Below are 15,182 nucleotides of genomic sequence, written 5' to 3' on the forward strand. Positions count from 1 at the left end.
TTTAAGGAGCAGACAAACCCACGCTTCCTTTAGTCCCACAGGGATATGGTCAAACCGGAAGGAGGAGTTAATAAATGCTGTGATGATGGGGGCTAGGGAGGGTGCACAGTCCTTGATGACCTGTGCTGGGCAGGCATCCCCTTTACAATTAGATGGTTTAATAGAGCGGAGGAGTGCTGTGACTTACGATTTATTCAAGTCTTTAAAGTCGAACATAGGGGAACGACTGGAGTTGTTGGTGGTGGGCTACTGTGATTTATGGCTATTAGCTTGGTGAGTGCCCGTTAGTGCGAAAGGATTTTGGCCTGCAGGGTGTCCAGTTTATTCAACATGGCAGACCGGATTGTATTACACCAGGTGGGTGGTAGGGGGTCTCCAGTTCTCTGAAGATGGAGAAGATTTCTCTTGTCCCTGAATAGCTATCCTGGTGTTGAAGAATGAAGCTTTTGCGTTGGCGATGGTGGTTTTGTATTGCTTAGATATGGCTTTGAACGCAGCTTTGGTAGTTTCTGTGGGGTTATTCGTCTAGGTGGTGAGAGCAGCCCTTTTTTTGGCGCGTAGCTGCAGGAGGTCCTGGGTGAACCAGGCATTGGTATGCTTCACTTTTCTAAGGGTGAGTGGGGCCACAATGTCAATGGCCTGGGTCATGACCCTTTTGAAATCATTGCCCAGTGTTTCAGGGTCATTGGCGAAAGGGGGCAGTAGAGTAGGCACAGTCAAGTGTTGGGAGGATCTTTTGAAGTGATGATGTTAAATTGAATGCAATAGTGGTCAGACCACGGTACAGGAGTGATCTCAGGGCGACTGAAGGAGCAGTTGTGGTGGGACAACCAATCTAGGGTGCAGCCATGTGATTGCTTGGGAGAAGCCTAGGGTGGAGAGTGCTTTATGAAGGGCATTGGCGTGGGAGTCGTTAGGGTTGTTCGGGCCAAGGTTAAGATCGCCCAGGAGCAGGATTTTGAAGATTTCTTTAAGTTCTCCAGCATGGGGTCTAGCATGGATTCACATGCTCATGAATATTCCCCGTCGTCAGGCTGGGAATCCTCGGTAAAGAAAAAACCAGTATCAGTTTCGTTTCTGATCTGTCTTTCGTAGTAATAACCAATCACTGGTCTCTGCGTCATACTGACCACAGCCAATGACTGCCCTCTACCTAAGCACCGCCTCTGGCAGCCATCTTCAGATTTTTACCGCACGTTCATGTGTTGGGATCCTCGTGCTATTGCTCTCGAGCGTTAGTGCTATTTTTCGCGCTTTTTCACAAAAAAAAAAACTTCGATTCTTTCGGTCAAAAGAGCCTCAAGCTCCACCGATCCTACATCCGATCAACGGGGACCCGTGTCGGATTCGTCTGTGCCCCTCAAGGGTGAAGATTTCGTCGAGCTACACTTCGGAGGACTCCAGAAGCTTCTCAGGCCCGGTCTCGGAGATGGCCCAGGAGAAGGGAAGCTCGACGCCCGGAAAGCTGTTCAGGGTCTGCCCTGGATGCCAGCTGCAGAACGTCTTTAAGGAGGACGAACACTCTTTCTGCCTTTACTGCCTTCATGAGGACAAGACGCACGTGGAGAAGGACTGTGCGTTTTGCGGCAACATGTCGGAACGGACCATGAAGGACCGCCATCAACGTCTCGCCAACTGGCTGGAGGGTAAGAGCCCGTCTGGCGAGAAGAAGAAGAAATCCGAGCGGTCTTCTAAGACCTTTGAGGGCGCCCCGGCGACGGGGGCCCAACATAAGGCTAAGCACCGCGAGTCCGCTGGCACCGGGAGCGCCGAACGGTCGGGCTCTACGGGCGCCAGGCAGGGCGCACCCTCCCCGGCACCATCAACCACGAGCCAACGCTCTGGGTCGGGTAAGAGGAAGGCCGAGCACCCGGCGAAGCTCCTGGAGAGGCCCCGGTCGAGCTCTAAGGCAGAGGAGGAGCGTGGCAGTGCCCCCTCCCTCAAGGATAAGGCGGTGAGCGCACCTAAGGTGGTGAAGGCCTTGATCCATCCGACCAAGCCCTCTATCGAAACGGTCGCGGCGGCCCTGGCTCAGCCTGTGGAGGCTGCACCAGTGGTGGCGACCTCGGGGCCCAGAATCTCCCTGCCTCCTCGGAGGGAGTCTTCTTTTGTGCCCATCGATAGGACCCCCGTGAAACCCTCCGTGGGGAAGAAGGGGGGGCAGGGCGTCGTCGTAGATTCGGCCTCAACCTCAGAAGAGGAGCTGATCGAGGTCTTAAGCCACGGCCTAGGCGTGGAAGAAGGCCAGCCCGTCGGAATGGACCCCGACGCAGGTGACGACGACGACATCGTCGAGGATACCGACGGGGCCCCTGCTCGCCCGTCGGATTCCCCTCTGCCAGCGCCGCAAGACAACTCGGCGGCCATTTTGTTGGCCATACAGTCCTTATGCTCCGAGATAAGGACGAGGCTACCGTTACCGACGGAGGAACCTCTCCCGTCGGGGGATCCAGAACCGGGACCTTCTGGTGTTCCCCCTACCAAGAAAAGAAGGATCCATCCACCACCTCCTTTTCAACCGTCGCGCCCCGTCCAGCCCTCCTCCCCGTCCACCCGAGGGGATGATACGGGGACTGACACGGCAGCGACGGGTACGGACGACGAGGCATACGACGAGGATATTCCGTCGTCGCCTCCCACCAGGGCTTCTCCGCCCGACGAGATCGGATCTTTCCACTCCATGATCTCCAGGGCTTCCGAGCTTTTCCAACTCTGCCCTGAGGAGAAGAAAAAGGAAGGCTTCCTTTATCAGCGGCGCGAGGCCAAGAGGAAGACGGTCCTCGCAGTGCCTCTGTTGGACGACATTTGGGATGAGGGCCTTTCCCTCCTCAAGAACCCTTCCACGACGCCAGCTAGAAGAGACCGGTACGAGAAAAAGTACCGGGTCCCGGACACGGCCCCCCTATGCCTCCGGGCGCAGCCTACCCCGGATTCCGTCGTCTCCGCGGCAGCCAGGAAGAAAGCGGGGGGGGGTGCGGCCTCCACATCGACTTCCCCGCCGGACGGCGAGGGAAAGAAATTGGATGCTATGGGACGTAGAGTCATCTCGTCGGCAGCGACGACGATTAAAGCGGCCAACGCCTTGGCTATCGTGGCTCGCTACGACAGGGAGCTCTGGTACAAGATAGCTCCCCTGCTGGATTTTCTGCCGGACGACAAGAGGGCGGAGGCCCTGGAGATCCTGCAGGAAGGTGAGGTGGCCTCGGACCACGCCATCACCGTGGCGACGGACATCGCCGACACTGGGTTCCGCCAGCTGGGCAACGGCGTTTGCCTTCGACGTCGTGGATGGCTCAAAGCTACGGACTTCCGGCAGGACGTCCAGACCAGAGTCCTGGACATGCCCTTCGACGGGAACAACCTGTTTGGGAAGACAGTGGACGATTCCCTTCAGGCCATCAAGGCGGATACTGAGACGGCCCGGGCCCTTGGAGTTCTGCAGCAACGACGGACGCCCTTTCGGAGCAGCGGAGGCAAGGGCGCCTCCAAAGGTTCCGGCGGCGGTTTCGCTTCCTACCGTCAAGCGGCCCGCTCGTCGTCGCAAGAGGCCTACAGAGGACGAGGCAAGTCTAGCGGACCCCGCCGTCGTTGCCAAGGAGGTCAAGGCGGCAAGGCCGCGTCCAAGCAGGATTGAACCGGCCGTGGGGTCGGGCCCCCACCGAAGCACCCCGGTGGGAGGCCGGCTGGCGGGCTTCGTCAGCGTGTGGGAGTCCATCTCCACCGACCGTTGGGTGCTGGACGCCCTGGCCCGGGGCCACACGCTCGAGTTTCAAAGAAGGTGCCCGCGCGTCCCCCCCGTGGCCAGGAAAGAACTTCACGTCCCTCAACTTCTCCTGGAGGTAAAGGCGATGCTCAGGAAGGGCGCCATCGAACTCGTCCCAAAGAGGCTTCGGGGCTCCGGAGTCTACTCGAGATACTTCCTCGTGAAGAAGAAGACGGGAGGATGGCGCCCCATCCTAGACCTGCGACGTCTGAACAAGTTCATCAAGGCGCAGAAGTTCCGGATGGTCACCCTCCAGCACGTCCTGGGTCAGCTGGAGGAAGGAGACTTCCTATCGTCGTTGGATTTGGAGGATGCCTACTTCCACATTCCCATCCTAAAGGGGCACCGAAAATTCCTCAGGTTCGTGGTCCAAGGGCGTCATTACCAGTTCGAAGCCCTTCCCTTCGGACTACGGTCGGCACCCAGGGTATTCACCAAGTGCCTCGCACCGGTGGCGGCGCAGCTGCGCCGCGAGGGGATTCACGTCTACCCCTACCTGGACGACTGGCTCATCCGCGCCAAGACGAGGGAGCTCGCCGTGGTCCACACGGCAAGGACCGTCCAACTCCTCACGGACCTGGGATTCTCCGTGAACTACGCCAAATCCCACCTGGTGCCCGCGCAAGTCGCACTGTTTCTGGGAGCGAGGCTCGACACAGTGTCCCTTCTGGCCTCCCCGTCGGAGGAGAGGACCAGGACCATCTTGGGCAAGGTGCAACGGATGTTGGTGGCCGACGCGGCCAAAGTGAGGTCCATCAAGTCCCTCCTCGGGATGATGTCTTCCTGCATCTACCTCATTCCCATGTGCAGGCTCCGGATGCGCCCGTTGCAAGAATTCCTGGATGCGCGCTGGATCCAGACGACGGGCAGCTTCGAGGAAAGGATCAAGCTCGACGAGAGCTTCCGACGAGCTATACGGTGGTGGGGCACCCGCGCGCATCTGACGGCGGGCATGGACTTCCAGACCCCAGCCCACCAGGAGACTGTGACCACGGATGCCTCCCTGGAAGGGTGGGGAGCGCACACCGAAAATCTGCACGCAAGGGGACTCTGGCTCCCGACGGAGAAGTCCCTGCATATCAACGTCCTGGAGCTCCGTGCAGTGTCTTGGGCCCTCAGGTCCTTCCTTCCGTCCCTCAAGGGCAAGGTGGTGAGGATCTTCACCGACAACACCACCACCATGTTTTACATCAGGAAACAGGGCGGAACCAGGTCCCCAGCGCTGTCCAAGGAGTCGCAGGACCTGTGGCATTGGGCCGTCGCCCAAGGGATTTTTCTGGTGCCGTTTCATCTGGCAGGGATAAAAAACACCATCGCCGACTCACTCAGCAGGGAGCTGCGCTCGTGCCACGAGTGGGAACTACGGCAGGATCTGGTGGATCGCCTCTTCCGACGGTGGGGCACACCCCAGATCGACCTGTTCGCGACGGCGACGAACACCAAGTGCCGGAGGTTCGCCAGCAGGTTTCCCCAGACGAGGAGCATGGGCGATGCTTTCTCGTTCCCCTGGGAGGGCCTGTTCCTCTACGCGTTCCCTCCCTTGCCTCTGCTAATCCGGCTCGTCAACCAGCTCAAGAGGTCACGGTGCAGGATGATCCTCGTCGCACCTGCGTGGCCGAGGCAGATATGGTTCCCGGACTTGCTGGACTTGTCAGCGTCCCCGCCGATCAAGCTGCCGGCGGACGCGGATCTACTCTCCAGGGAAGGAGGCGCCATCCTCCACCACGACCCGAAGTCGCTGAACTTGCAGGCCTGGCTCCTGCAGCGCTAGAGTTTGGAGGATACGACATACCGGCCGATTGCAGAGAGGTTCTTGCAAAGGCCAGGGCGTCCTCGACTCTTAAATGCTACGGACACAAATGGAAGAGGTTCTCTGTCTGGTGCCACGCACAGAAGATTAACCCTCTACGGATTACGGCTCCCCAAGTACTGCCGTACCTGCTGACGCTGGCCAAAGCTGGTCTGGCACACGCGTCCATCAAGATTCATCTTGCTGCGATCTCCCGATACACCAGAACCACGGGGCGGACGTCCTTGTGGTCTCATCGTCTGGTGAAAGAGTTCATGAAGGGACTGTTCAGATCGTTCCCGCCGGTGAAGGCTCCGGCCCCGGCGTGGGAGCTCAACGTGGTGCTGACCAAGCTCATGGGACCTCCGTTCGAGCCTCTGCACTCGGCCCCGTTGAAGTTTCTATCGTGGAAAACAGCTTTTCTTGTGGCCATCACCTCCGCACGACGAGTGGGAGAGATCCAGGCCCTTTCCTGCAAGGCCCCGTACTTGACTTTCCACGACACGAGGGTAGTGCTCAGGACGCACCCCTCCTTCATGCCCAAGGTACCGTCGGACTTCCATCTCAACGAACCCTTGGTGTTACCTGTGTTCTTCCCGTCGCCTTCGTCGCCGGCTGAGAGGACTTTGCACTCGCTGGATGTAGCTAGAGCGCTGAAGTTCTACGTGGACCGCACGAAGGGTTTTCGGAAGACGTCACAACTCTTTGTGAACTTTGGACCTGTCAATCAGGGGAAGGCTCTCTCGAAGGCTTCCATCTCCAGATGGCTCTCCGGCTGTATCATGTGCTGTCACCGGTTGGCAAACCGACCGCTGCCTGGCCGTCCGAGAGCCCATTCCACCAGAGCGATCGCAGCTACCACGGCGTTCCTATCTGGTGTGCCCCTGCTGGACATATGCAGGGCTGCTACGTGGAGGTCGACGCACACCTTCACGAAATTCTACTGCGTCGACCGGGATTCCAGGGAGGAGTCCAGGGTCGGCCAAGCAGTGCTGCGCAACCTGTTCGCCTGAGGTGAGCCTGGTGAGGAGGTAAGATGCTTAATGTTGAGTTGATGTGATGCTTAATGTTGAGCCTTTGCCACCTCCCGTGGTTGTGCATGTGTGTACTGCTATGTATTCTTTATTCATGAGCATGTGAATCCATGCCAGACCCCATGCTGGAGAAGGAACAAGTTACTTACCTGTAACTGTTGTTCTCCAGCATGGGTCTGGCATGGATTCACATGCGAACCCTCCCGCCTACCCCTCTGCGGCTCTTCACTTGGTCATACTGCCACTTCACGTGCTTCCAAATCTGAAGATGGCTGCCAGAGGCGGTGCTTAGGTAGAGGGCAGTCATTGGCTGTGGTCAGTATGACGCAGAGACCAGTGATTGGTTATTACTACGAAAGACAGATCAGAAACGAAACTGATAATGGTTTTTTCTTTACCGAGGATTCCCAGCCTGACGACGGGGAATATTCATGAGCATGTGAATCCATGCCAGACCCATGCTGGAGAACAACAGTTACAGGTAAGTAACTTGTTCCTTATCTGAGAGTGAATGGGTCACGGCATCCTGAAATTTGTTGGAAGGGCCAGGGGGTGGTAGACGAGGTGGAAGGCAAAGGTGCATTTATGGGAGAGCTTGAGCAGAAGATGATTAAGGTCCCCCTGAATCCTCCTGATTTCTAGGGTTTCCTTGGCGATGACCGCTACCCACCCCGTCTGTGGGAGGAGCGGTCTTGTCTATAGATTGAGGCCAGCTGGAATGGCAAGGGTAAGGGCAGGGCCAGATGTGTCAGTCAGCCATGTTTCACTGAGGAATAGTAGGTCGAGGTTGTTATTGCTGATCAGGTCGTGCCCGTCCAGGGCATGTGCTGGTAGGGAGCGGGAGTTGATCAAGGCGCATTTCAGTGGGAGAGCTGCCAGGGGGAATGGAGTGGGGTTAGGAGGGGGGAGGGCAGAGTAGCATCCATGGCAGGGGAGGGCACACTGTTATTGGTACATCAGTAACATTACAGGGCACTCTGGTGGTAGTGGCAACATAAGGCATAGGAACATCAGTCACATTACAGGGCAGAATAGCACAGGGCAGACTAGTGGTGGTGGCAGCACTAGACATAAGTACATCAGTAACAATACAGGGGATTCTAGTGGTAGCGGCAACACAGGGCATAGCATCATAAGGCACTTTAGTGGTGATGGCAATACAAGGTCTAGATAGTTAGTATCACCACTAAAGGCATTGCATGGCAAACGGGTAGTTGTGTCAGCACAGTGCAAACAAATGTCAGCGGAAGTGCCAGACAATTGGGGTATGGAGGCAGTAACAGCAGTCAGGATCTGATAGTATCTGGTATCAGGGCTGGCCTCAGAGAAGAGTATCCTTTCCAAAGACAAATGTGGCTTCATTAGTCGGGGGAGGGAACATGTGTAGAGTGGGCGTTGGCAGCGTTCAGATGTGGTGCAGCGGCCTCAGGAGGGGACGCGAGAGGGACGAGTACCTGCAGTTCAGTTCAGTGCTGTGACCAGTGCGCAGCATCGAGCGTGGTAGGCGGCTGTGGAGCAAAAAAGAAAAGGTACAAGAGTTGGTGGAAAAGATGGGTTTTGAGAATTTTTCTGAAGCCGAGGTAGGGAGGCGTCAGCGGGCTGATAACGTGGTAAATTGATCAAAAGTGCAACAGCGCAAGCTGGGAAGCTGGACCCTTCGGCTTTCTTTCGTAGGATGTGTGGGACGGTGAAGCAGTGGCTGTGTGTAGGTCGAAGAGGTCTTGCCAGTGTGTCTGTTTAGTCGTTGGCACAAGTATGAGGGTGCATTGTCTGAGACGTAGAGTGCTTTGAATTTGATTCTTTTCCTCACTGGGAGCCAGTGCATAGCTCTTCTGGTGTCAGAGATATGGTGGTACGTTTTTACGTCCAGGGCAGCACAGATGGCATTGTTCTGTACAATTTAAAAACAAATTGGCGGGGTGGAGGAGGTTTGGTGGTGCCACAGAAAAGAGTCTAGTTTTGAGCCGATAAGAGCTCTGGCAATGAGGAGGCGATAGTCTGAGGAGAGAAAGGGTTTACTCACCTGGATGATTTTGGTGGCAGAGGTGGAGGCAATGTGATTGACATGCCGCAACATATCGAGGGTTGTATCAAGGTATAGCCCCAGTGTTATCACAGCTGGTGTGACCAGAATGGCATGACCACCTATGGTGAAGGATGTGTAGGCATTGTCAAGTTTGGCAAGGTGGGCCTGGGTTCCAACTAGGAGGCGCTCAGTTTTATCGTCGTTCAGACAGCAGAAATGGGCAGCCATCCAGGCTTCGATTATTTCATAGTTGTTGACCTTGAGGCAGTCCAGTGTATAGTTACCAGAGAGGGTAACTAGGATTTGGGTATCATTCGCATAGTTTGTGTAAGAGATGGCCAATGAGTCGAGGTGGTAGAAAAGTGGTTTGATGTACATGTTGTACAGGGTAGGGGAGACACAGGAACCTTGAGGGATGCCACTGGAAATGGGTGTGGGTGGTGCAACGGCTTCACCAGTGAAGACTGGAGGTTCTGTCGGCCAAGAAGGAGGAGATCCTTTAGCAGCTTCAGCAGAGAAGTGTGCTGAAGCGGTTAGGTGGTGGCGGAGAATGTGCTGGTCGACAAGGTCAAAGGCTGCAGAGAGGTCAAGGAGATGGAGGAGTGAGAATTTGCCTGTGCCGTTGGAATAGTCAAGTTGACTTTTTAAGTCGAGGAGGGCTGTTTCTGTTCCATGTCTTGGGCGGAAGCCAGATTGTCTGGAGCTGGGGATATTGTAGGTTCCCAGAAAGTGTTGCATTTGGAGATATGCCGCCCTGTCGATAATTCTCAACAGAAATGGCACGGTTGTTATGGGTAGGTAGTTGGTTGGGACACCTTGGTCTAATGATGCTTTTTTGAGAAGGGAGCGATCCATGATTCCTTGAGTGCAGGTAGGACGTGTTGGGAAGTGAGGATTTGATGTCAATTCCGTTGCTGAGTGAGCGGTAGTAAGGGCTCCATGCATTCTTTTAGTAGAGGTGCTGGGCAGGTGTCATCCTTGCAGCGGAATGATAACAGGCCTCCTACGGTGTCTAGGAGAGAGCAGGAGCTAGGTTGGAAGTGGGAAGGTGGGACGTGGTTCAGGAGTGGTGGGACTCAGGGGTTTAGATATGGGGTTGGCTTTAGTCTTGTGTTTTGATTGTTGAATCGTGATTTTGCTGTGAGGGTATTTTGGACATTATTGATATGGCATTAATAATGCATCTATACACAAGTGTTTGCACCAAACAGGATCTTTCCTACCAGTACTTGGTGGGGCTGGGGGAGGGGGGGAGACAGGAGATTTTAGTTTGTGCAGGATTGCGAATTGCTCCCGGGAGCTGTAAGATGCTTTGGAGATCCTCTTGTTGCAAGTATATATTGCAAGTAGCTGCTTTAGAGGAGTCAATGGCTCATCTGTCGGTTCGGGAGATGTCAGAGAAGGTCACTTTGTTATTGGCAGTGGGGTTTTTTTTCCAAGTGGCTTCTGCATTTTGCAAACAGCGTAGATGAATAGAGAATACTATGGGGCAGTACTCAATAAGGAGCATGCTGACCAAGTTGTGGCTTTGAGTAAATGTAATGTTTGCATCGAAACTCGTATAGTATATGTCCTTGTCCAATATAAACCCCTACAAAATACATTATAACAATTGTCAGAACAATACCAATTTCACCTGATGGGTCCTTTCAAGTATAAAATGATGAGAACAATTCACATATAGTGGTATCACTACTTTAAAGACCCTCAAAATGGTTAGGAATGTAAAAAGCTCTCCTTTCGAATGGATTGTGTTCTCCCACGTATTCCTCATCTTTGATAATCCTATCTCACCAGCTTTGCTGCTTCGGGAAAAAGAATTCTCGGCAGAGCGCGTTGTGCACGATGTCGTCGCCTCTATGTCCCTCGAGGGCCGCCGTCAACGTTATCAGCAGTATAAATAGCTTGTGAAGCGCCCGTTTACTTTAGTTCTGTTTTTCCGAAAGCTTTCGCTTTGAGTACCAATGCTGCGCTTTGTTTTTCTGTGGAAGAAATGTCTTCATCTTCAACTCCTTCGAACCCAAAGTGGGGATTTAAGAAATGTTACGACTGCAGGTCGAAGATGTCAATAACTGATCCTCACTGTGTCTGTCTGCCTGTGGTGTCTGGGGTCTGGGCACCGTACCGATGACTGCGAATCCTGTCAGTCCATGACAGAAAAAGCTCTCGGGGAACGCAGAGGCAAACTGGTGGTGGGGAGGGAGGCTTTGAAGTGTACTTCGAAGAAGGAAAGGAAGTCTGGGGAGTCTAGAGACTCAACTCGGCGTAAACCATCAAAGAGGTCCCAGTCGAGCAGTCGACTGAGGCAGTCTTCGTCTTCAGAGAAGAAGACGAAGAAGAGACGCCATAGCATTTCCTCTTCTTCATCGGATTCCTCTACTGAGGTAATCATGTGCCCGACTAGGTCGGATTCCCCATGTAAATGTGATGCCTTTAGAGTGGAAATGATCTGGATTTTTGAGAATGCAGCCTCAACCCCCTCAAAAGAATCATGCTAGAGCCATGCCCCGGTCGCTCCTTTGGACAATTCAGGGAAGTCAAAGGCTACTTTGTCAAAGCCGAGTAGTATGCTCGACCCTGACGAAAAGGCGTCAAAGTTATAGACTCGAGAATTGAGTTAATCTCCGATACCATCAGAAAAGCTTAAATCGTCAAAGCCTTCGATGATTTTGTAGGCGCAAACAGTGCCGACCTCTTCGCCGCCAAAATCGAGGGCAATTCCTAGTAAATCGACCCCTTTCTCGAAGCCGTCTTATCGAAGCCCATACCGGTTCAGGAAAAAATGTTTAGGCCTGTAACGAAAAAAGACTTTAAGTCTACGTCCTACAATGAGGAGGAAATTGCTTCTGATGAGGAGACTTCTCCATTTGAGGAGAGGTTTGGCACTCAAAATGTACCTGAAGAGCTCATTGACCCGGAGTCAAGGATGAAAGACCTCTGTGACTCCCTCCAGTCTGCTAATGGATTTGTCACTTCGCCAGAGCTGGAGTTTGGCAGGCCTGACCCCTCAGAGTATGCCGATTCAAGTTACAGAAACCTTATGAACAGGTTCACAGGGTATATGGGGTGGAGTAGGGCTTCCCCCAGCATATTAGCAGGATGACATGACGAACATCCTGGACCAGGGACCTCAGAAGGACCCAATCTTGCCCTTCCATAAGGCCCTTCAGAGGAAGGTTTTGGCCATTTGGGAAGCAACAGAATCTGGGCCCGCTGTGAACATGAACTTCTCTAAGAAGTATAAACCCTCTACTAGCGGTCCAGACTACCTCACCAAACATCCTATGCCTCAGAGTTTAGTAGTTCAGGCTGCTACTTCAACCAAGCAATCTGCCTATCCCTTTATCCCCCTGGATAGAGACAAGGAGGTTGATGCATGGGCTTGCAAGGTCTTCACATCAGGGAGCATGGCCTTGAAGTCTACTAACATTACCTGTACCGTGGCTAGATTTTCGTATACCCTGTAGGACTGTATTTGTATTTTTATTTGTATTGCGCACCTTGCCCTGAGGCATCTGGGCGCATCTGTTGCCATGGTGGCTGATCACATCCCAGAAGCCTAGGAAAGAGACAGCTTCCTGAATATAGTTAAGGATGGGAAGGAGCCGATGGGAGTGTCTCTCCAATCAGGACTGGATACTGCTATCCGCATCAGCAGATCCATGGCTGCAAGCACTGTACTGCGCAGGTTTGCGTGCTTGAAAGTTAGGGTTTGCACCTGACGTGCAAGCCAGACTGCTGAAAATGCCCTTTGACGGCTCGAGGTTGTTCAGCAGCAAGGCGGATGAGAGTCTGGAGAAGCTGCAGACCTCCAAGGCGGTGGCTAAATCCCTTAGCGCCTCCATTCGACAACCTCAACAACCCAGTTCAGGCTTATCTTCCTGGCCAGCAACCACATCCTTGTACCGGTGTCGTTGGAATAAATTTATTAACTGGTGCGAGGACAAGAATGGGGACCCTTTTCAATGTGGACTCCTATTGTGCTTTCTTTCCTGTTGCATTTGGCTAATCTGGGGCTCCAGATTGGAACCATAATAGGATACCTGGCAGCGCTTTCCATTTTTAAGCGCTCCTCTGAACAATTGAAGGTATTTTGAAATAGGAGACCTCTTCAATTTCTGAAGGGACTCAGTAATGTATACCCTCCAGTCCCATTTCATGTCCTTGCTTGGGACTTAAACTTTGTGTTAAAATGTCTAACTTGTGTCCCTTTCGAGCCTTTACATTCCTGCCTGTTAAGGCTCTTAACTCTGAAAACTGCACTTCTTGTGTCATTAACATCAGCCTGCAGGGTAAGTGAGTTGCAGGCTCTTTCATGCAAGCCTTCTCGTACTACGTTTTATCATTCCTGCCGAAAATTGGTCTCTGACTTCCATTTGTCGCAGAAGATAACACTACCAACTTTCTACCCTCCTCCTCCATTGGGCAAGGAGGAGGAGAGGCTGGTACCAAAAAGGGCTCCAAACTTTTATATTGCAAGAATGGGACATTTTCCCTTGATGATCAACTTTTTGTGAGATATACCGGCCCTAAATTGGGCCTTGCAGTAACTAAACAAACCATATCCTATTGGGTTACACTGGCTGTTGGAAAATGCTATAGACTTGCGGGAAAGTACCCGCCGGAAGGGCTTCAAGCTCATACCATGAGGGGCATGGCAACTTCTGCGGCTCTCCAAAGGGGTTCCCTTATAATTGACATCTGCTCAGCGGCGACTTGGGCGTCCATTCATATATTCTTTAAGCATTATTGCTTGGCCCTCCTCTTCCACTCAAGGAGGTCTTTTTGCTAAGGCAGTCCTTCATTCCATTCACGATTAATTTAAATACTACTCCTCCAAATTGTCACTGCTTTGGGAGTCTATTAAGGATGAGCAATACGTGGGAGGACACAATCCATTCGTAGAAAAAGTTACTTACCCCTGGTAACGTTCTTTCAACTGGATGTTCCTCCCACGTATTCCTCATCGCCCCTCCCAGCCTACCCCACCGTACAATTTACGTGAATTACACTCTGCGTTTCCTGGGTTAAGCCTGGTTAGCTCCTCGATTGATGGAATGAAAAACCAGAACTGAAGCCAACGGGCGCTGCACAAGCTATGCCGACGCTGGACGGCGGCCCTCGAGGGACATCAACGCCACAACATCATGACAGTGCCCTCTGGGGAGATATTTTGTTTTCAGAAGCAGCAAAGCTGGCGAGATACGAATATCAAAGATGAGGAATACGTTGGAGGAACATCCAGTCGAAAGAATGTAACCAGGAGTAAGTAATTTTTTCTTCTCAAAGTTTATTTGAGTTTGCCATTTTGCTTGTCTGAAATAGTTTGGACTATATAATGAACGTGAGAAGTAAAGTTAGACAAGCAAGTCCATTATGTGACACCATTATTTGTATTTTGGGGGCGGGGAGTGACATTTGATCAGGTTACCGCTCTCGAAGGTGTACAAATGTGTTAATTCTGTCTTGCAGTTAGAAAGCTTTCTACAGATGTACTGCAACAGCTGGTTGAAGACTGCCAGGTTAGACCTGCAGGAGAGCTGCATACCCACCTGACCTCTGTTTTAAGGTAACTTGTATTTGAGAACTCTTTCGTACATTCTGCCCCTTTGTGCACTGCACATGCGTTTGTTTTGCATTTCCAAAACAGCTTCATTCTTAGGAAATACTTTGCAGCTTATTTTGGTCATCTTTGGTTCCTGTAAAAATGGCTCCAGATAATGTACTTTCTGACCCTTTTTTTTATTGGAGCCTGATTTATGGGCTCCAGTTCTGACTTTGGGGTTTAATGCAATATGTTCCGGGGGAGTGGTTCCCTTTTTGTGGTTTTTTGCTATTATACAAAAAATATACAGGAAAGGTCAGTGGGCCCTACCTGTTTCATATAGACCTATTTCCCTTTTGGATTCTCTTTGTAAAGTTTTTGTGCGAGTGAATCTGGCAAGTTTGGAAAATTGGGCTGTTTGTACTATCCTTACTCATATTTAGTTAGGATTTAGACCTCGGTTTGGAACATCCAAACCATCTTTGAATTAAATTCATGGATTTCAGCATGGCATTCGATAAAGTTAATTGCGGCAAGCTGTGGCAGGTGCTAAGATCCATGAATTGTCTGTTGGCTTTGGTCAAGCTTTTAGTTAGATTGCATGACTGAGATTGGAACACTCCTGGAGAAGTTGGCTATCTCTCAGCTTACCCTTCACACCAAATCTGTTGGTTGTCTCCATGACCATCAGTCTGGCTTTAGCGCATTTAGAGGCGCGGAAACTGCTCTTCTGAACACCCATGAAGAACTACTCTCAAACCTTGACTCTCTGTCCTTGTTCTTCTTGATCTCTCTTCTGCTTTTGACACAGTAAACCACGCCATCCTGATCTCCAGTCTCTGTGACACCCTTGGGATCACAGATCAGGTCCTGGTGTGGCTTGCCACCTTTCTCTCTGACCGTCCTTCCCCGGTGGAACTTGGGTCCTTTCTCTCCGCTATCATTCTCTCTACTTATGGTGTCCCCCAGGGATCTAACCAATCCCCCTGGTTCTTCAATGTCTACATGGCTCCTCTGGCCCGCAG

The 15,182-nt window shown here is 52.3% G+C and overlaps 1 protein-coding gene across 1 annotated transcript in view; it reads left to right on the top strand.

Moving 5' to 3' along the window:
• Positions 1-15,182, top strand: part of MMS22L (MMS22 like, DNA repair protein) — a 1,233,593-nt gene that overhangs the window by 1,108,442 nt on the left and 109,969 nt on the right. Inside the window, exon 22 of the mRNA XM_069606412.1 lies at positions 14,085-14,181. Within this exon, the coding sequence (XP_069462513.1) occupies positions 14,085-14,181 (97 nt within the window). The remainder of the gene's footprint in view (positions 1-14,084; positions 14,182-15,182) is intronic.

Source organism: Ambystoma mexicanum, chromosome 4p (genome assembly GCF_040938575.1).
Source record: "Ambystoma mexicanum isolate Mex_15411 chromosome 4p, UKY_AmexF1_1, whole genome shotgun sequence".
Lineage (NCBI taxonomy): Eukaryota > Metazoa > Chordata > Amphibia > Caudata > Ambystomatidae > Ambystoma > Ambystoma mexicanum.